Here is a 21,944-nt window from a genome sequence, read left to right as displayed (position 1 = left end):
CGAGTGAAGGCCCCCCCGCCGCAGAATTTCCGCCAAAGACCCGGAGCGCGGAAGGACCCCCCGCCGCAGAATTTCCGCCCCCCAAATCCTGCTGCCCTAGGTGACCGCCTCGGTCGCCTAAATGGAAGCGCCGACCCTGCCTGCAACCCAGTAACTAATAGGCCTTACCAGGCCTGCAGCCTGGGGCTTTCCTAGGCCGGAGCTCCCCGGCTCCCTTGGCCTTTCCCCAGCCCTGCTCCACTCCACTCCAGGCACTTAGTTAAGCTCCCTGCAGCCAGGCCCGTCTCTCTCTGAACACAGAGACGGCTCAGCCCCTGGCTCCCAGCCTTGATATACAGGCAGCTGGGGCCTGATTGGGGTGTGGCCCAGCTGCGGCCGCTTCCCCATTAGCCCAGCTTTTAGAGCCGCAGCCCTCTCCCAGGGCAGGAGCAGGTGTCCACCCTGTGACACTGCGGTAAAACAACAAACAAAAAACCATCCCCAGCAGTAAATGTAATTCACAGCTGCTTGGATGCAAACCCCGCTAGTGCTGGGGAAGAGGAGGGAGAGATTTAGGAGCTGAACTGTCCAGGTGAGGTTTTTTCATGGTTCTGGGACAGACTGAGTGGCGCCCCCAGACCCTCTCCCTTTTGATGTGTAGGATATTTCCCAACCCTAGACATGTGAGGCATTCGCTACAGGAGCAGGTCACTGGAAGGAGGGTGGTGATGGGAAAGCGGGAACTGGGGGGTCAGGGGACATTCCTTCCAATGAAGGTGAAAGGAAAAGACACCAGGAGCCTTTTATCGAAAGGAGGGAGAAGCAGGGGAAAGAAACACTCGTGGGTTTTAGACTTTAAGGAGTGAAACTCTCCGATCTCGCTTCCAGTCTGGGTGGGAAGTGAAGTTGGAGGGGCATGCACTGAAAGAAAAGCTAATGCAAAAGAGATTCTCCTTTAATAAGACAAGTTGCCCCCAATAAACCAAGTAACGAATACAAGCCCCAGCTTTCTTTTGAATCGAAGAGATGCCCTTGGAATGAGATTAAAGAGCCATCATCAGCCATTGCTGAGCAGAGTGGAAAACAATGCAAATCAGGTGCCGTGCAGACATGTAAAAGCCACACACACAAAAAAAGCAGGGGGAGGGGGGTGGCCAAATATTTTTTTGCTTGGGGCAACAAAAAACCTAGAGCTGCCCCTGCTTGCAACCATCTCAACAGAGCATGAGCTGCCCCAGACTGTGGACCTTCAGGAAGCAGTTCAAATCTTTGCAATCAAGAAGGCACAGAAAGCACCAAGTTGATTATTCAAACAGATGAAAATGCCAGTGTTTACTATGCAGACAAAAATAGTTACATTTGCTGTTCAGGCGTTTGAAAGTTAAGTGTTACGTAACATTTTTGAACAAGCCATTTTAAGTTGTTAGTTCTCCTTTATTGGGGTAGGTAGCAGAGCGGTACCATGAGAGGAGTAGAACAGGAAGAAGGCAGAATTGAGACCTTTCAAAGTTTTGGCCCATCAAGGGGGCATGGGGGCATCATTTGAGCTCCCCACCTCAGGTGCCAAAATGTTGTGGGCCGGCCCTGTGGGTAGTGTGTGGCGCTTTGAAATCAAAGGTGCCTCAGGGAGTTGGGCTCGGGGTAACTAAATGATTTTGGAACCTAAATCCAAATCCCTTTCTCTGGGATTCAGGCTGCTAACTTTAAGTCACTTCTGAAAGTTGGACTTAGGCTCCCAGCTCACTAAAACTGGTCCCCATTTCTACAATGGGAATTACATTTCTCCTCTTTAAGATTCGCTAATGAACGTGACACACACAACTACTGAGGTGAGGTGGCCTTAAAACACCTGTTCTAGATTAAATTAATCACATGGGAATAGTGGCTATTGATAAACAGCTGGGTTTGGCAGCAGTTTCAAGTTCAGCTATTCAGCTATTCCTTCAAAGACTTGTGGATATGCCAGTGTGGTAAATGGAGGGAGGGGGGTAGCACTCTTTTATGGACACTCAGCCAGTCTGATAGCTATAAAAATCCTTCTTCGTAGTGGTATTCTACTTGCCTTACCTGTAAAGCGTTAAGAAATCTCACTGAAATGCTTAGGTAAAAGGAAGTGAGTTGGCAACTGGCCAATGGGAAGACTAGAAACTTTTAAAATTGGGGGAAAAAACTTCCCCTCTGTGGGCTGTCTGTTACTGTTCTCTCAGCTGGAGAGACAGAGCAGCGGGTATGCTGTAAGGAGCTTGGCCAGGTATGAACGTTCCTCAGCATTCATACCTGGAATTACTCCTTTGGAACTACGGACATGTAAGTAGGACAGGAAATGTTCAGTTAAACGAGATCAGGTTTATCTCTGAAATTGGGGCTTGTGGATTCCTCTGTGCTTTTGTTTTCTTTTGTAATCTTTAAACTGGACCCCAGGGAAGCCATTCCTGGTGTTTAATTCTTTCCAGTTGCTCTTTAATATCTAGCAACAGCGTGATTTTCCAGATGTTTTCCTCTTTTTTTTTTTAATATATTAAAATTACCCTTTTTAAGAACATGGTTTCTGTGTCTCAGGAAGTAAAGAGGTCCATGTGCATGTTGTTCAGTTAGCTGCTAAGAGGAACAAAGGGTTCCAGGTTCAGCTGGTGGCAACAGCTGATTTCCTTTTCTCTTTTCTTTCCTCGGCTCTTCCCCGGGGGGAGGGGGTGAAAGAGCTTGAGGGGACCCACAGGAAGGAATTCCCAAGTGCGCCTTCCTGGGCTCTCACGGGGGTGTTTGCATTTGGGGGGTGGTGGCAGCGATAGGACCCAAGGCCTGGGGATCTGGAACCTTGGGAGTTAAGAAAATATTTGCCACTCCAGGCTTCTATTAAAGGTCTTTGCAGCCCCCCCACTTCTGCACTCGGAGTGCCAGAGCGGGGAATCAGCCTTGACAGCCAGTTAGTTAGATCATGGTTGTAATCACACGCTGAGGCCTTTACAACTCTTCCTTTTCAATCCAGGCACACAGCGGCCTTGGAAGGCCAATATAAGGGCAACGGCTATTGTAACTGCCTCTGCCCATGTTGTTTAGGGCAGGTGAAAAACCTTCCCCATCAGTGATTTCCCTGTAATCTGTGCTGCCAAAAGGGCTCTCCAGGGTTTGCCCCCGATGCCTCTTCCTTGGCCTCTCAGAGCACAGGACATTCGCTGAGAACTGACCCTGTCTCTGCGGCTCCAGCGGGGGCTCTCTGCGCATGAAGGGAGGCTGGAGAAGACCAGTGGCACGGTGATCACATACGGATTAAAGGCGAATATGCCTTTACAATCTTTATACGTTTTTAACATTTGATCATTTTAGATCTAACTTTAGGTGTCACTGTAGTACTTTTTTCTCTTGTCTGCCTTGGTCTAAGGAGTCACTAATAACATTTGCTTTGCATTGTTCAGATTAAACTGATTTCTGGGAGAAACCAATATACAAGTGTGGAGAGGTACAGAGGGAAATTCCCCTGGGGTTCGATTCTCTATAACTGCCCCTTGCAATGTTGATGCAGTTGGCGTTTACCGCTAGAGGAGGTAGGCGAATGGGCTAGTTTGGTGCCTGTTCTCATCCACAGTGACAATGCCCATCTTCCTACGGAAGCCTCCTTTGTCCATTTGTTAACTATTTAAACAAGTAGCCATCTGCTTTTCCCCGCGGCTGCCCCTCGCCTTGGGAGCGGGATAGGCTGGGGGGAGTGGGGAATTTGGTTAATGCTGCCTCATTATTTCCCTTCAAAGCGCTCCTAAAATCCTCCTCTGCCCTGGAGCATAAGAAAGTATTGACAACGGGCGGCTGGTTTGCTGAGGGGTCCCTGCCGATCATGCTGATCAATATTGTCTCATTGGTTCCTTGTCTCCCCTCCCCCATGTATCTCCCCCTGCCCATCTGTTGTGTCTTGTCTTACGGTTCATAAGCTCCGTGGGGCTCTGACCGGCTGTTCGATCTGTTTGTGCAGCGCCTCGCACAATAGAGCTCCGGCCCATGACTGTGACTCCAGGGGCCATCATGCAAAATGATAAACTAATCATTGACTTCACTTGGAGCAGTAGGAGCAGCTACTCCCTCGCGCCTGAGAGAAGCAAATAAATGTCACGTAGTAATTAGTGCTTAACTGTTTTCCTTTCCCGGCCTGTGTTTGATTGAGGCAAAGGAAGACAAGCCGCAGGAGAGACAACCTGGCCCTTTTGCACGCGTTTGTTTAAAGGATTGTGTCAGTCCTGTTGGTGCAGGGAGAGGAGGACGAAGGAGACAGACCAGCCTGTCCCGGCTGAGTGTCTTTGCTGCCAGGGGCTCCCTGCTGTGTGTAGCTCCAGAGCGCCACCTGCTGGGGGCTTCTTTTTAAATTAACACCAGGGGAGGTTTTTGTCTGAGCTCAGACCGGCTTCTCCTCACTGTGTCCCTCGCGCAGTAATACACGGCGGTGTCCTCCGCTCTCAGGCTGGTCATGTGTAGGTAGAAATTGGAGCTGTCCTTGGAGGCTGTGAATCGCCCCTGGATGGTCGGGGAGTAGCTGTTGCTAGACGATGAATAATAGTAGATCAGCCACTCCAGCCCCTTTCCTGGAGCCTGTCGGACCCAGTTCATTCCATAGCTGCTGAGATCGAAGCCGCTCACGGCACATGTGAGTTTAGTGGATTCCCCGGGTTTCTTAATCTCCGGGCTGGACTGGGTCAGAACCACCTGTGCCCGGGCCCCTGGAGAGAAACAAAGCGGGCTGTTAAAAGTAATGTTTAAAAACAACAGATTAGAGACACCGACAGATACGGGTCTGTCTCCTTCTCTCTAGTGTATGTAGAGATTAATCTAAACACTCCCTAGTGACTCCCCAGATCTCAATGTCTTCCCACGCAGGATGAGTTGTGGAGGGGATTTTCTAAAGCACTCACATTATTTGGGAGCACGAGCACTATTGACTTTCCTAGATACACATTCCTAGATAACTTAGGAACTTTAGGGAAAAACCCTCAGCCCATGAACTGCAGAGCGATCTAAAACCGACGGGTGAACAGAGAAACAAACCCACCTGAGAGGCCAAGCAGGAAAACGCAGATTCTCAGTGGACCCAGCATGGTGATGGGATGGGAGCACAGCCCTGTAAGTCCCTGCGCTGGATGTGGAGCCTTTGGCTGAGATGGCGGAGTCAGCGGTTAAGTAGGGAGTCGGTTGTGGCAGCTTTGCATATTCGGGGGAGAGCCGGGCGGGTGGGAAATAAAAGGGTCTGAACTCAGCGAGCGGGCAGGGCCGGGCGAGAGGCTGATGGGGGTGGGGGCGTGGCGCAGTGAGGGTCGGGGGGTGACCTGGTACAGTAGAGAAGAGACCAGAACTCTGAGCCGGAGAACGGGGCTATGTGAAAACAGAAGGGGAAGAAGGATTCCCTGCCCCAGACTCGGGACAGGACCTACAGACAATCTGAGAGCGATGTTTCCTCACGGCCTGTTCCCAGCAGTTTGGCCCCTGGACCAAACCCCTCTCCACTGCTGTTTCCAACCCGCTCGCCCTGTCGAAGCCCATTGCATGAGAGCCCTCCCCAGGGATGTAGAACATGAAGCTGGGACAGGCACAGGCCCCACCACTCCCTCTCCTGATGCTCCAGAGTTTCATAGTTCTCTGCAAAGAGCATGGCGGGGTGTCTTGTGGGCTGTGAATCAGGGACCCTGGGGTCAGTTTTGTCTCTGCTACAGATTCACTTTGTGCTCTTGGGCCAGTCACTTAGACTGAGATTTTCAAAGGAGGCCGAAGGAGCGAGGAGTCCCATTCCCGTTGCCAAGCAGTGGGATGCAGGTGCCTAAATCGTTTGGGTGCCTTCGAAAATCCCAAACGAAAAGGGCTCGGTGCATTTCTTGGGCAGTGTCCGAAACAGCTGTGTTCAGGTGACAGCCAGGTGGGTAGGAACGATCCTGAAGTTACGCAGGAAGCAAAACCGAACCTTTAACTACCTCCCCCCACTTGTCCTGATATATCACAGCCCGGTCTTGAATTGTTCAGCAGCCACAACGCGCTGCACAAGCACCTTTCAGCCTTCTGCACGTCTGTGTGAATAGTGGCAAAATGTTGGTGTGCAAACACTGGGGGGGAGGGGATATTCCACCACCAGTCGTTATACAATGTCTCTGGCGTTTCTTCCTCTTAGTCCATGTTTACAAAGCGGGCTGAAGGGACGAAAGCTCATTATTCATAGTAACTGAGGCGGATTCTATTTCTGCTTTGCCAGCCACTAAATCAGATACCCTCTATTCCAGGGGTGGGCAAACGTTTTGGCCGGAGGGCCACATCTGGGTGGGGAAATTGCATGCAGGGCCATGAATGTAGGGCTGGGGCAGGGGGTTAGGGAGTGGGAGGGGGTGCGGTGTGCAGGAAGGGGCTAAGGGCAGGTGTTGGGGTGCAGGGTACAAGCTCCAGTCTGGTGCCATTTACCTGGAGTGGCTCTGGGGTGGCTGCCACTGGCACCCTGTCCCCACTCTGTCCCCACTCTGCTCCTGGAAGAAGGCTCCATGTGCTGCCCTCATTTGCGGGTACCTCCCCGGAAGCTCCCATTGGCTGCGGTTCCCCGTTCCCAGCCAATGGGAGCTGCGGGGGGCGGTGCCTGCAGGCGAGGGCAGCGGACAGAGCCCTCTGCCCCCCTTCCCCCAGGGGCCCCAGGGACGTGGTGCCGGCCGCTTCCCCTGCTTAGCCCTGCGGCACCATGGGGTGGCAATCCCGCGGGCCAGATCCAAAGCCCTGATGGGCCGGATCCATCCTGCGGGCCATAGCTTGCCCATTCCCTGAGCTAGGCCTATCCACGTGCTCCGGTATTGATTCACTAAACCCCCAATCCTGCAAACGCCTCTGCATGGGAGCCCTCAACAGGCACAACTGTTTGCAGGGTCAGTATCTAAGACAGAGCAAATAGCATAAAGCAGCTTCTTAAAGTGACACCAATGAAAATACAATCACAGATCGATTTCTTCAGACCTTGGATTGCTCCACTTTATCCATACGATCACTCCCAGGTAGCCACATGCCCCAAATGCCAGCAACTCACCAGAAATCTTGGCACCTCCCCACGAAGCCTAATTCCCCCACCCCCACAGCCTGCTCTCCTCAGCCCCTCCATCTCCTACAGCCTGCTCTCCCCACCCCGGCTGGGGCTGGGACACTCCAACCCCCCCACCCCCACCTCAACCCCCTGACCCCCACATATCTCCTATTTCTCCCATCACCTCACCTTCTTCCACCTCCTCTCCAGGGTCCAGGAGGCACCTAATTAGTCGAGCTAGCCTATGGGGCTCCATTAATTAGGTGGGGGGGCCCTTCATTCCCTTCAGCAGGAATGTTAGACCGGGGCTCCTCCGGGTAGGGGTGGGGCTGCGTCTGGCTCCTCTGGCTGTGGGGCGTCTCCAGGCTTCGGCCACGGGGGAAGGGCGCAGGCGGAAGGGGTGGAGCCGGGGGCTAGCCTCCCATGCCAGGGCGATTTAAAAGGGTCCTGGGCCCTGGGTAGGGTTACCACACATCTGGGTTTCCCCGGACATGTCCAGCTTTTGGGTCTTTAAATAACCATCCGGGTGGAATTTGTAAAAAGCTAAAAATGTCTGGATTTCCCCTGGATGGCTATTTAAAGACCCCAAAGCGGTGGTGAGCTGGGGCAGGGGGGCGCGGGGAGGGCTGCCTGCAGTAGGTAACCCGGGGGGGGCGCAGGGGAACCCCGCCCCAGCTCACCTCCGCTCCGCCTCTGCCTTGAGCACGCAGCTGCGCCGCTCCACTTCGCTTCTCAACCCTCCCTCCCAGGCTTGCCGCCAAACAGCTGTTCGGTGGCAAGCCTGGGAGGGAGGGGGTGAGAAGCGGAGCGGCGCAGCTGTGCGCTCAAGGCAGAGGCGGAGCGGAGGTGAGCTGGGGTGGGGGCAGGGCAGGGAGCGCGGCGAGTCAAGGGACAGGGAGCAGGGGTGTGGAGAGGGATCGGGGCAGTCAGGGGGCAGGGAGCAGGGGGGGGGTTGGATGGGGTGGTGGTTCGGGGGGGGCCTGTCAGGGAGCAGGGGTGTGGAGAGGGATCGGGGCAGTCAGGGGACAGGGAAGGTTAGATGGGTTTGGGGCTCAGGGGGGCAGTCAGGGGACAGGCAGCGGTTGGATGGGGCATGGGAGTCCCAGGGATCTGGAGGGGGCAGGGGTGTGGATAGGAGTCAGAACAGTCAGGGGACAGGTAGGAAGTGGGGTCCTAGGAGGGCAGTTAGGGTGGGGGATCTCAGGAGGGGGTAGTCGGGGACAAAGATAAGGGAGGCTTAGATAGGGGTCCTGGGGGGTGGTTAGGGGAAGGGGTCCCGGGAGGGGGCGATCAGGGGAAAAGGAGCAGGGGGGGTTGGATGGGTTGGGGGTTCTGTGGGGGGCAGTCAGGGGGCGGGAAGTGGGAGGGAGTGGCTAGGGGGTGGGGCTACTCTCCCCCCCCCCAGAGTGTCCTCTTTTTTGAAAATTCAAATATGGTAACCCTAGCCCTGGGACAATTTCCCTCTTTGCCCCCCAACCCCACGGGATCAGGCCTGGGGACCCAAGAGCCCAGGAGGGGTGGGAGGCTGGTTGAAGTGGCCCATGGACTCCCAGAGGGAGAAACCCGGGGGCCCAGTACCCTCACAAGGGAGGAGGGGAACTGAAGTCAAGCCCTTGAAATGGGGAAGGACCTTGGTTCAGAGCTGCCCTTGGGAGGGGACTGAACTATTGTGTGATGCGCTGAGACCAGGAGGCCCAGTGGAAGAACCTGGAGAAGACACTGGCTGGGACTGGCCCTTGCAGCTGAGAAGGGGCCAGCAGAGGGGTGTGAGAGGAGCCGTCCCCTGCCACTCCCCATCTGGGCAGGTGGGTCTGCCCTAGAGCTAAGGATGCAGGTGTAGAGGAGAGTTAGGTGCTTGATGATGGGGTCTGCAAAAACCAGCACAGTGAGCGGGGAGCTGCCTCATCTACCCCCTAGGACAGGGATAAGCAAACTTTTTGGCCCGAGGCTCACATCAGGGTTCCGAAACTGTATGGAGGGCCGGGTAGGGAAGGCTGTGCCTCCCCCAACAGCCTCGCCACCACCACCCCTCTGCCCCCACCCACTTCCTGCCCCCTGACTCCCCCCTCAGAACCTCTGACGCATCCAACCCCTCCTGCTCCTTGTCCCCCACCCCTAACTGCCCCCCCAGGGACTCCACTCCCTATCCAACGCCCCCTGCTCCCTGTCCCCTGACTGCCCTGACCCCTATCCACACCCGCTCCCCCTGACAGCCCCCTCCCGGGACTCCCATGCCTATCCAATGCCCCCTGCTTCCTGTCCCCTGACTGCCCTGACCCCTATCCACACCCGCTCCCCCTGACTGCCCCCTCCCGGGACTCCCATGCCTATCCAACGCCCCCTGCTTCCTGTCCCCTGACTACCCCCCGGGATCTCCTGCCCCTTATCCAACCCCCATACCCCCTAACCATGGCGCTCAGAGCACCAGGACTGGCAGCCGCACCGCCCAGCCGGAGCCAGCCATGCCGCCACACTGTCTACAGCACCCGAGCAGGCCGGCGGCTCTCGCAGCTGCCCTGCCTGGCAGGAGCTCGCAGCCCCACTGCCCAGAGCGCTGGTGGCACAGTGAGCTGAGGCTGCGGGTGAGGGGGAGAGCGGGGGGCTAGCCACCCTGGGCCAGCTGGGAGCTCAAGGGCCGGGCAGGACTATCCCGCAGGCCGTGGTTTGCCCACCTCTGCCCTAGGAAATGCTGAGGAGCGGTTTCAGAGGGGTAGCCGTGTTAGTCTGTATCTGTAAAAACAAGGAGGGGTCCTTGTGGCACCTTAGAGACTAACACATTTATTTGGGCATAAGCTTTCGTGGGCTAAAACCCACTTCATCAGATCCATGGAGTGGAAAATACAGTAGGTAGCTATAAATATACAGCACATGAAAAGATGGGAGTTGCCTTACAAAGGGGGGGGGGGGGGCAGTGCTAATGAGGCCAATTCAATCAGGGTGGAAGTGGCCCATTCCCAACAGTTGACAAGAAGGTGTGAGTATCAACAGAGGTGAAATTATTTTTTGTAGTGACCCAGCCACTCCCCGTCTTTACTCAGGCCTAATTTGATGGTGTCAAATTTGCAGATTAATTCCAGTTCGGCAGTTTCTCGCTGAAGTCTGTTTTTGAAGGCTTTTTTGGTTGAAGAATGACGACTTTTAAGTCTGCTATTGAGTGTCCAGGGAGACTGCAGTGTTCTCCTACTGGTTTTTGAATGTTACAATTCTTGATGTCTGATTTGTGTCCATTTATTCTTTTGCGTAGAGACTGTCCGGTTTGGCCAATGTACATGCAGCGGGGCATTGCTGGCACATGATGGCATATATCACATTAGTAGATGTGCAGGTGAATGAGCCCCTGACGGTGTGGCCAGGGGCGGCTCCAGGCATCAGCGCAGCAAGTGCATGCCTGGGGTGGCAAGCCGCGGGGGGCGGCCTGCCGGTCGCTGTGAAGGTGGCAGTCAGGCTGCCTTCGGCGGCATGCCTGCGGGAGGTCCGCCGGTCCCGCGGCTTCGGTGGCAATTCGGCGGCGGGTACGCCGAAGCCACAGGACCAGCGGACCTCCAGCAGGCATGCTGCCGAATCCACGTTACCAGCGGACCTCCCGCAGGAGTGCCGCCGAAAGCAGCCTGCCTGCCGTGCTTGGGGCGGCAAAAAACATAGAGCCGCCCCTGGGTGTGGCTGATGTGATTGGGCCCTATGATGGTGTCCCTTGAATAGATATTCGGACAGAGTTGGGTTTGTTGCCGGGATTGGTTCCTGGGTTGATGTTTTTTGTGTGTGGTGTGTAGTTGCTGGTGAGTATTTGCTTCTGGTTTGGGGGCTGTCTGTAAGCGAGGACTGGCCTGTCTCCCATTTGTTAAAGGGAGTTAGGTGCCTCAGCTGTTACTTAACCCTCCTCCACCCCATTCCCCAAAAGCACTTGTGCCAGAGAAGGAGTTCATGGTGCTTCCCTTAGCTTTTAGCCTAGTGGTTAGAGCACTTGCCAGTTCTATTCTCTCACACACCCCCTCCCCACCTGATGTGGGAGCAGGGATTTGAGCCCACATCTTCCACTGGCAGGGGAGGGTGATATTTGGGTTTTAAACAGCCCCTGTTCTCTTTCAGGCCTAATGGTTATTAACTTAGTCACGGAGGAACAGTTTGAATGGGATAGATTGAAAGACCCCTCCCCAAAATACCCCATAGCCTGGTGCTTAGGGCATTTACGAGGACAGTTTTGCTGCTGTGACAGATTGCTCTGTCATAGGAGCCTAATTCATACTTTGAAAAGTGACCTAGGAGACAGAAACAATGTACTTACCCTGAGGTGTAAGTGAGATAGGAGCCCAAGACATTTGGGGGAAATTACCCTCAGTCTGTTTACATGGGCAAATGCTCTCTGGAGGGACTAAAGGCTCCAGTGGTAGCAGGACACCGGGGTTCTCTCGCTGGAGGGGTTTTGAATTGGTCTAGATGTAGTTTGTGTCACTGTGTCCCTAGCACAGTAATATGTGGCCGTGTCATCGGTTCTCAGGCTGCCCAGCTGTAGATAGGCCGTGCTTATGGAGGTGTCCCTGGTGATGGTGAATCGCCCCTGGAAGGCCTGGGCATAGTGGGTGCCTCCATTGTTGGGACTGATAAGTCCTATCCACTGCAGTCCTTTCCCGGGCACCTGTCGTAACCACTGAATGTAATAGCTGGTAAAGGTGTAACCAGCTGTTTTACACGTCAGCTTCACAGGTTCTCCAGGCTTCTTGATTTCTGCCCCAGACTGGGTCAGCTGGATCTGGGAACTGACACCTGTAAATAAACAACAAAAACACAGTTAATTCCATCTTTTCCTTCTGTTGCTCTTCTCATGACACTATCTGATCTGCTTGTATGTAATAACGAATTTATCCATGCCACACTGCTGGGAAGTACAGTTATCCCCATTTTACAGATGGGAAACTGAGGCACAGAATCAGCCTGAGATTTTTCAAAGCTCCCTAAGGCATTTTGACACCTAGTTCCCATTAAAGATTCATGAAATTTCAGTATCAATATCCTCTTTATGGCTTTAAAATTCCATCTGGCGTGATTTGTTCAGATCTATAGGATTTAGAATCCAGAATTCCTGAATCCACCTCCTACATCTTAGCTTTAAAACCATCTTCCCTGTCCTAGCCCAGCTGTCCTAACCAGACACCCGTAGGTTCATCCACTCACCTGAGAAAGCTGCCAAAAAGAAAAAGACCCCCAGACAGATCATTTTCATTCTCCACAACAACCTGGCGGGTTGCAAAGCAGTAACCCTTCCTCTGCTGATGGCTCTCCGGTGAGGGTCGCCTGCTCGCCTTTATCACTCAGTTTCCTATTTCATTTGCATGTGGGTGTTGCTAAATCATTTGACTAAACCTCAGCTTCGTCCACCATTACAAATAAATGACCTCAGAGTTTAGAAGGACACAGTCATGAAGGATGCCAGACTATGTTAATGAAATTTGGGCCCCAATCCAGGGAAACACTAAAGCCACTTTAACATCAGTGGGACTTCAGTGTGAGCTTAAAGATAATTGATAAACTCAGATGTTAAGATGCCCAATATTGGGTTATCAAAACGTAACACCCGGTGGATATAAATCTGAAATAACAGAATCAGTGGATGTATAAACACTAGCACCCTTCACTGGTGAAATACATACATGAGGTTTGATTTCCAAATCCTCCACGGAGCACTGGGTAACCCATTCCCACTGATTGGAAAGGGATTTGGGTGGGGGGTGTCAAACCCTCACTTTGAACATTCCAGTCTTCGGTGCCGAGGGTGATAATTCATTGTGTTTATTCCCAGGTTGAAAGCAAGACAGGAGAAGTAATTCTTCCGCTCTACATTGCACTGATTAGACCTCAACTGGAATTTTGTGTCCAGATCTGGGTGCCACATTTCAGGAAAGATGTAGACAAATTGGAGAAAGTCCAGAGAAGAGCAACAAAAATGATTAAAGGTCTAGGAAACATGGCCTATGAGGGAAGATTGAAAGAACTGGGTTTGTTTAGTCTGGAAAAGAGAAGACTGAGAGGAGACATGACAACAGTTTACAAATATATAAAAGGTTGTTAGGAGGAGGGAGAAAAAATATTCTCCTTAACCTGTGATAGGACAAGAAGCAAAGGGCTTAAATTGCAGCAAGGGACGTTTAGGTTGGGCATTAGGAAAAACTTTCTAACTGTCAGGGTGGTTAAACACTGGAATAAATTGCCCAGGGAGGTTGTGGAATCTCCATCATTGGAAATTTTTAAGAGCAAGTTGGACAAACACCTGTCAGGGATGGTCTAGGTAATACTGAGTCCTGCCATGAGTGCAAGGGACTGGACGTTATGGCCTCCCTTCCAGTTCTTTGATTGTGTGTGTGTGTGTGTGTGTGTGTGTGTGTGTGTGTGTGTGTGTGTGAAGTAGAAAAAGGGGTGAGAATAGCTCTTAGCATGGCAGTGTCTGAGGTGGAGCAATTCCAGGGTGAATCATTAAAACCCGCGTAGAACTGCAATGGGCTTGCAAATATTTATAATCCAGAGCCCCACATTGCCCCCCCCCCCCCCGACCCGTCTCTCTGATGCGCCCGTCACCGTGTTATTTGGGGTCTGTGGCTCACAGCGCCCGTCAGGCGGTGAACTCTTTGTGTTGCTGCTTTTGTCTGATCCGGACTGGCTTTATGTTTGATGCATCCACAGTAATTGTATTTGTGTGTCTGTGTGTTTGTTTGTGTTTATGTGTGTACTTGTTCGTATGTGTGTGTTTCTGGGTGTATACAGATGGATGCGTTTATTTGTTTGTGTCTTTGCAATTGCTTTTTCATGTGTGTTTAGAGGTGTATTTGCTTTTGAGTGATTGTATGTGTGTTTGCACGTTTCCTCGCTGTGTGTACTTCTGTGTTTTTGTGTAGCAGTGATTGCCTGACTGTGCTTGTGTGTGTGTGTGCGTATTTTTCTGTATGCAGCACTGTTTTGTCCATGTGTCTGGAATAAAAAAAGAGGGAAGAGAATAATCATTACAACACCGTGTCTGATGCTCAGAGGAATTCCAGGGGGAGTGTTGCCAGCACAGAGGCCCGAGGACAGCAACAGCGGGTTCGTTGCCCGGTGTGCTTCGCACCAATAAACACACCAGGGGGAGAAGCAAACAAAGTTTATTTGGAATCCCAAAGCGGTGCTAGGAGACAGGCACGTCTCAGATCAAGCACACCAACAGAAACAGTTTTTCTTCTTTTATACATTTTGCAGTTAAGCCTCACCCCCCCTTCTCCTCTAGCCCTCCCTTTCCCCCCCCCCCATTCTTCCCTCTACCCCTCCCATCCCTGGTAATAGTTACTAAGCAAATAACGATTACATTTAAGCAGTTAAGTCATTCTTGGCAGCTATAAGCCTAGCTTGTTAGTAACTTCTTTAAACCGTTATCTTGTCCTTTTTCCCTTCAGCCAGAAACATGCAGGCCTCATTATTACCGCTTGAGCAGGGGGTTGCACACAGATAACTGGTTGCTTACATATTCCAATTGCACCTGGCTTTTGAGGTGGATTAGAGTTTAAACTTGGAAGGATAGAGTTTGGTTCACTTAGGCCTAGTGCAGGAAGGCTTCATTGACACTTTGTGGCCTTCCACCCTCCCGAGTTACCTAGGGGGAAGCCTAGTGACGTCAACAGGAGTGAATTAAACCAGTGATGAAATTATGCCAGTCTGCAGCTATTTATAGCCTGGGGGACTTTCTCTGGGCTGCTCCCATCACCTGTCCCTGGCAGTCGGGGCTGGTTCGTGCCCTCAGCAGTGGACACGTTGCGCTGTTACTGCAGGGGAAGGTTTTTGTCTGAGCTCAGACTCACTTCCCCTCACTGTGTAACTCGCGCAGTAATACATGGCGGTGTCCTCCGCTCTCAGGCTGGTCATTTGCAGGTAGAAGTTGGTGCTGTCCTTGGAGTCTATGAATCAGCCCTGGACGGAGGAGGCGTAGTGCTTGTTTGCCTCAATGTAATACAGCGTCAGCCCCTTTCCCGGCTCCTGTCTGACCCAGTCCATCCAGGTGCTGCTCAGAGTGAACCCGCTGGTGGCACATTGCAGTTTATGGGACTCTCCGGGTTTCTTCAGCGCTGGCCCCGACTGGGTCAGAACAACCTGCGAGCGGGCCCTGGGGGAGAAGGGGGGAAAGGGACAAATTATAAATAAAGCTCAGTCAGCAGAGGAAACCAGTAATTTATTAGCCCCGGGTTCAAGGAGCGAATGAAATTAACCAGGGAACAGTGGGAGAACCAGCCACACTGGGCACTTTGTACATCAGTCACTGTGAGACGACAGAAGAGAGAAGTGTCACACACCACATCGATATCAGCAGCAATAGTCCCAGATACCCGGCCCCTCCTGTGAATTAATGGGGATAACGTACCTTCCAGCGCCACTACAAAGAACATGAAGTGGAGACAAAGACTCATTTCCCTGGTGTTGTTGGGGAAAGTTTTGCAGGTGATTGGCAGGTTCACAGACCCAGGGGCTGCGGATTGTCTCTCCAGGTGCAGCCTGGGCAGAGATAGAGACAGATTTAAACAGGAACCTGGCCCCTTATTCGCATATCCTGCCCCTTATAAGAGACACAAACTCCCTCCCTGAGTGACGTGAATTATTCGCAATAGGGCTCAGGGAAAGAGAGTCAGACTGTGTCTTGCTGTGTGTTTGTGCAGCGCCTGACACAGTGTGAGGAGCTCCTGAGTGTACTTGTGCATAAGAAAGAAATTAACAACTCCCTGGAATTACGTGAGCTCTGTAGAGTCAAATATAAAGCCTAGTGCAGGGTTTATTGTATTCACTGAGTAGACGCCCATCCCTGTTAGTAAGCTTTGTATCAGAGCCTTAGAGAGAAGAATATTTCCTAGAAAACAGGGCAGATGCAGAAGACCTTGTCTTGGAGCGGGACGCCCAGAGGTGTGTGAAAGCAATGCTCTCTTTGCAGACTATGTGGGTACTGTAGCTGTAGGCAACTATTTTCAAAGGGGACTAAATTAGTTAGTAGCTCAACTTCCAAACAGTTTCAATATGATCTGGGCCCCTAACTCCACGAGACCCCATTGCAAATCACACCTGGAGTTATCATACTGCATAGTTCCTTCTCCAAATGGCAAGAACATAAGAATATAGGAATGGCCAGACTGGGTCAGACCAAAGGTCCATCTAGCCCAGTGTCCTGTCTTCTGACAGTGGCCAATGCCAGGTGCCCCAGAGAGAATGAACACAACAGGGAATTATCAAGTGATCCATCCCCTGTTGCCCACTCCCAGCTTCTGGGAAACAGAGGCTAGGGACACCATCCCTACCCATCCTGGCTAATAGCCATTGATGGACCTATCCTCCATGAATTTATCCAGTTCTTTTTTGAACCTTCTTATAGTCTTGGACTTCACAACATCCTCTGGCAAGGAGATCCACAGGTTGACTGTACTGTGTAAAGAAATACTTCTTTGTGTTTGTTTTAAACCTGCTGCTTATTAATTTCATTTGGTGATCCCTAGTTCATGTGTTACCAGAAGGAATAGAAAGAACAGGAGTACTTGTGACACCTTAGAGACTAACAAATGTATTTGAGCATAAGCTTTCATGGGCTATATTAGTATAAACTATAATTAAACTATAATATATCACTATATTAGTATAAACTAATTATAAATTTGGCCATAATATTAAACATGACGTATCACATTATCCTTTAACTGTAACCTGAACCTCAAATTTATTCTCTGTCTCTAAATCCTAACCCTATTTGTAACCCTAAACCTAGAGCTAATCTTAACACTAAATTTAATCCTACCCAGAGACCTGAAGTCTTGCCGTAACCCTAAAGTCTATACCTTAAACTGTAGCCTTAATATATGGGTGGACAGGAGTTACGTGATAATGCTAATGGAGGGGGGCAGAATAAATAGAATCACATAATGTTTAGTAGCCTTGGAAGCAGAATTGTCAATAGTCCATTGCAATTTATTGAAAACTGCTTTAACGTTTGAAGCCATCACTTTAAGTTTGAAAGGAGTTTCCTTCTCCTGCATGCAGGCTGTTGGGCTCCGTAGGGAAGCTTGTGATCTGGATTTTTAACAGTCACTTTGGAAAGAGCCATGGTAGATCAGGATGGGGATGGGTTGTGCTCTCTCCCTTCGGGAGCAGCCTGCTTTGTCTCTCTCTGTCTTTGGTTCTTGTGTGTTAGGGGTCTGGATTCTGAACAATAATGAAGTACTATAAAGTGGCTGCCTTTCAGGAAGAATATTGTATGTGTGTGTGTGAGAGAGAGAGAGCTTTTCTGTGTGCATGTCCGTTAGGCTGCTTGTGTAAATAGAGATGGCGCTGTCTTTGGAGGTTGTGAGCCTCTCCCCCCGCCACTCCCAGGGTTGTAGACCAGTAGCTGTTGGTATAGGAAGTATGATAGTAAAGCGTCCACTCCCACTTCTTCCCAGAAGCCTTTTGGATCCAAGGCATGATGTAGAGGACCTTATATCCATCTACAGTGCATGTCAGACTTTTTCACTGCTGGGTCTGATTGGGTCAGGACAATCTACCAGAAGGCACCATGGAGAGGAAAGCAATTGGTGAGAAGTGATATGAATAGTGAATAATTAAATTAAAAAGGTCAGGGGGCCCGACTCTGCCTTGATGTGAACCTTATGAGGCCATTCCCAGCTGTGCAAAGAGGAGGGAGGAATGATTTGCCCCCACTTTGCTCTTACATTCCTTAGGTGTCAGGGGAGTTGTATGTTGGTTTCATTTGTGTCAAATCAACTTCCCAGGCCAGTCCCTTGAGTTAGAGCAGGGATGACTCTGTCCTCAAAATGTAGTTCAACTGTATGTTCCAAAAATCGACGTGAGCGTCCAGTTGGTCAAATGAAGTTTCCTAATGCAAAGAGCATCGTGGTGGGACGGGAAGGGAGCCCCATTGAGTCAAGTCTTTTGTCTGAGGTGCTACTGTCAGTATGTAACCAGGAAGTGGGAGCTGTCAGCTTTGCATGTACTGGATTGACCCGAAGGGGGTTAAGCTGGAAGCAGGGAGTGTGTGGGGCCTGGGTAGGTGTATGGAGCGCTGGGTTCAGGTGGGTGGCCAGAGAATCTAGCAAAGGCTGTGAGGGTCTCTCTTTAATACATTGTCTGATACTTGATCAGAGATCACACACACTATGGAGCGATGGGCAACACGATGGACTATTGTCTGGGAATTATATACATAAAACCTGACTTTACTCCTGGCCTGGTGACCCTTCCTATTCCTGCACCCAGTGGGGCATTGTGTATGGATCTGCAGCCCTCTGCGTCCCATGGGATAAGGGGGAATCCACAGCTGGTGTTTCTGTATTATCATTTGTAGGTTTCTGTTCACTGTAATACCGTAATACAGTAATACCCGGCAGTGTCCTCTGTCTTCAAGTTGCTCATTTGCAAATACACCGTGTTGTTGGGATTGTCCCTGGAGATGGTGAATCACCCTTTGATGGAATCCTTGTAGCACGGAGAGGTGACTTGAATTTGGGTGACCCACTCCAGGCCCTTCCCAGGAGCCTGACGGACTCAATTCATGTAGTAATCGCTGGAGGTGAACCTGGAGGCTTTGCAGGAGAGTCGGAGAGAGTCTCCTGGATTTTTCACACCCATCTGGACTCCACACCCATCCGGATGTGGGACCGGGCACCTGGGAATAAGGACACGTTTAGAAATGGTATTGAGAACAGTAATCCAATATCTCCCCTTTCTCTGCAATGCATTTAAGAGGGGCAAATACCTTCCAAAACTGTTGAATGAAAACCAAATGGAGCCAAAGTCTGATTTCCCTGATGCTGAAGGGGAAGTTTCTCAGGAGGATTGGTTGGTCACTGCACAGAGCCAGGGGGTTGTGGACTGTGTCTCCGGGTGCTGCCTGGGCAGAGAGAGGCACGGATTTAAACAGGAAACTCTTCCCCCTATTTGCATATCCTCTTCCTTTAAGACACAAGCTCCTTCTCTTTGCTTTACTCTCAGTCTTGAAGAATAGGACCCAGAGGGCCCCTTATTCTGTGTTGTGAAGCGCCTGGGCTGGGGGATCATGTTTGTGCTTTTACCTAAGGGAGAAGTAAAAAGATCTCAAATCCCAGACATCCTTCCCTGGTCTGCTAGAGCGTGTTCTTGGGTCAGGGAAAAGCTTCCCTTATTCCTCACTGCCTTTGGGTTCGACTGTGGGAGACACGAGGATTTGGCAGCAGGACCAGAATCTTAGACACTCTCTGAGTACAAGGGGAAGTAGGTTCAGCTTTGTGTAGCCATGGGAGGCCTGGCAGTGACAATTGGCTGGTAGCTAATGTAGGATGGGAATGTCACACAAGCCTTTGGAAAGTCCTGGGTCAAATCTCACTCAGTGGGAGCTGCGTTCTGTGACCCTAGTGCCCCCCTGACCCCCCACCAACGGGCCTCTGCTTCTCCCTCAGCAGCCGCCTCTCCCTGAGCTACCCCATTAAATCCCCTCGTGTTCCTGTTCTACAGCCCTTAGTCACGTGACTGTCCCCAATGCCCCGAGTGCCAGCGCTGGGCTGAGTGATGTCATCACGGGCTGAGGGGCGGGGTCTGTTATCTCCATGGTGACTCGGTGACATTATGGAACTTTCCTGTGGGTCGGGATGTCTCAGCTCCACCCACTGACACCAGCGGAGAGGCCGGGCTGCGATTTCCACATGTCAGTTGGGTGAAAACAATCCACGGAGCCGCTTTGGAAAGTCCCGGTGGTGCCACATTCCCAGGCTCAGCAGAGTGGGGTTTATTCAGGTGCTGGGTGATCTCTGCCCACAGCCCTGCCCGGACTCTGAATGACCCATTTCCATATCCCAGCCTCTATCTCTCTGTGCCTCAGTCTCCCCTCTCTGAACCAGGGGCTGGGATAGTTCCCAGCCTCCTGGCGGTGTTGTGGGGATAAAGGCAATAACCACTTGTGAAGGGCGGAGACGCCACGGTGAGGGGCCCCACATTGTTTATAATGAACTAATCACCTTCCGCTGCATTAATGCGATAAACATCCCAGTTTGCTGAAAGGGCCAGAGCCTCCCTGGTATAAATCTGGAGTAACTCGAGTCTAGCGAAAGCCGTTGCGGTGACTTTACACTAGCAGAGAATTTGGCCCCAGGAGCAATTCGCTCCATCCGTTGGGTCTGATGCAAACCCCAATGCGCTTGTCCCCTTTACACTGACAGATGCTGTCCTGTGAGTCTGACACAGAGACGGGCCCCGGGAGAGCCAACGTGCCAGGTCTGCGAGGGGAGAGCGACTCAGAACAGGACTCACTCCGGATTGGGGTTCTCAGATGAAGCGACGGATCTCTGCTCCACAGGCCCAGCGGGGCTCTGGGCAGGAAGGGGAGACACATTGCCTGGGAACAGAAGGGTTAAAACTGATCAGAGGTTTGTGTTACATTCACCTGGTTGCTGGGTCTCCTGTCTGAGCCCGGAGCGGTGTGTGTGTCACTTCTGCCCCCGCGCGGCTGCCAGGAGAAGGGCGATTCCGCAGCCTGGGTTTTTGTATGATCACAAATCGGTTTCCTTTCACTGTGTCTCTCGCACAGTAATAGCGGCCGGTGTCCTCGGGTCTCAGGCTGGTCATTTGCAGATACAGCTCACTCTTGGAATTATCCCTGGAGATGATGAATCGGCCTTTGACAGAATCAAGGTACTGCATATCACCCCCATCGGACCTTATATAAGCGACCCATCCTAGACCCTTCCCGGGAGCCTGTCGGACCCAGTGCATATGGTAGCTGCTGAAGGTGAACCCGGAGGCTTTGCAGGAGAGGCGGAGAGAGTCTCCAGGCTTTTTCACATCCCCTCCAGACTCCACCAGCGCTTGGGACCGGACACCTGAGAATAAAGACAGGCCATTAATATCGGTATAAAAACAGCGATAACACAATATTCTTCTAACTCTGCCAGTTATTCAGAGGAGGAAAATACCTTCCAAAGCTGCTACAGTGAAAATTACAAGGAGCAAAAATCCCATTTTCCCGGGTGCTGGAGGGGAAAGTTCTCAGGGGACTGGCTGGTAACTGCACAGACCTGGGGGGCTGCGGATTGTATCTCCGGGTGCAGCCTGTCAGAGAGAGGCACAGATTTAAACAGGAAACTGTCTCCCTTATTTGCATGCCCCCGGGTTAAAAGAGACACACACTCCTGCTGCCAGTGATCTGACTGACTCGCCCTAGGGTTTGGGTGCAGGAGTCAGACTGTCCCGTCCTGTGTGTCTGTGCAGTGCCGGGCACAGGGCGCTGGGTCCTCCTGACACTTTCGGACCCCTGGGAGAAATGACCAGCTCCCTCCAGTGACTGTATTTCCTCACCCAGGAACTGAGGGCCTGGCTAGTGTGAGGTGATATTGGGGATTGGCAGGACTCAGCTCTGGAGCCCCGTTCCACGCACACAAAGGGCCATGCAACGTCCGGTCAGGGGGGTCAGTGACTGGGGAGGGGTCGTGTCCCAGGGATCCATTGGGCTGGGCCACCCACTGGAGAGGGAAGATTTCACATGGCGCTGGGAGGGATTTGGGACGGAAGCCCCTTTCCCTTCCCGGCAGTGACCGGCTACATTGAAATGATCCATGACATTAGGGACGTGATCTGAGCAAGCCTGGCTCGTGCTTTGGACCAGGTCTGGGGCCCGCCTGTGGGTGCAGGTGGGAGAAGCTGGGGGAGGGGTGGGGAGTCTGAGGACAGAGTTAAGGTTGTGCAGTGAAGCCTCCCTGACATTAGTGGGCCGAGAGTGGGGTGTCTGGGAGTTTTTCTTTAGGGGAGAGTCAAGGGAGGATTGAGGCTACAGTGAAGGAAGATTATTCTGCACGGCTGATATTTATATTGGTGTTTATATTCCTGTTCCCAGTCACACTCCACTTCCCATTTACACTCGGGTTGTAAACTCGGTGGGACTGAGAGAGGTTTTATGGTCTGTGTTTGTACCGTGCCTAGGACTGTGGGA

At 51.8% G+C, this 21,944-nt stretch overlaps 2 gene segments (V, D, J or C); both read right to left on the bottom strand.

The window, feature by feature from the left end:
• Window positions 1-4,315: 4,315 nt before the first annotated feature.
• On the bottom strand, window positions 4,316-5,101 carry LOC117885744. The segment is given in 2 exon segments: window positions 4,316-4,682; window positions 5,012-5,101. Coding segments are annotated over 2 exon segments (402 nt in total).
• Window positions 5,102-18,760: 13,659 nt separating this feature from the next.
• Window positions 18,761-21,064, bottom strand: LOC117885736. The segment is given in 3 exon segments: window positions 18,761-18,878; window positions 20,403-20,838; window positions 20,932-21,064. Coding segments are annotated over 3 exon segments (546 nt in total).
• Between the last annotated feature and the right edge of the window lie 880 nt (window positions 21,065-21,944).

The sequence above is a fragment of the Trachemys scripta genome, chromosome 12 (genome assembly GCF_013100865.1).
Source record: "Trachemys scripta elegans isolate TJP31775 chromosome 12, CAS_Tse_1.0, whole genome shotgun sequence".
Classification (NCBI taxonomy): Eukaryota; Metazoa; Chordata; order Testudines; family Emydidae; genus Trachemys; species Trachemys scripta.
This window is presented reverse-complemented; position numbering and strand designations above follow the sequence as displayed.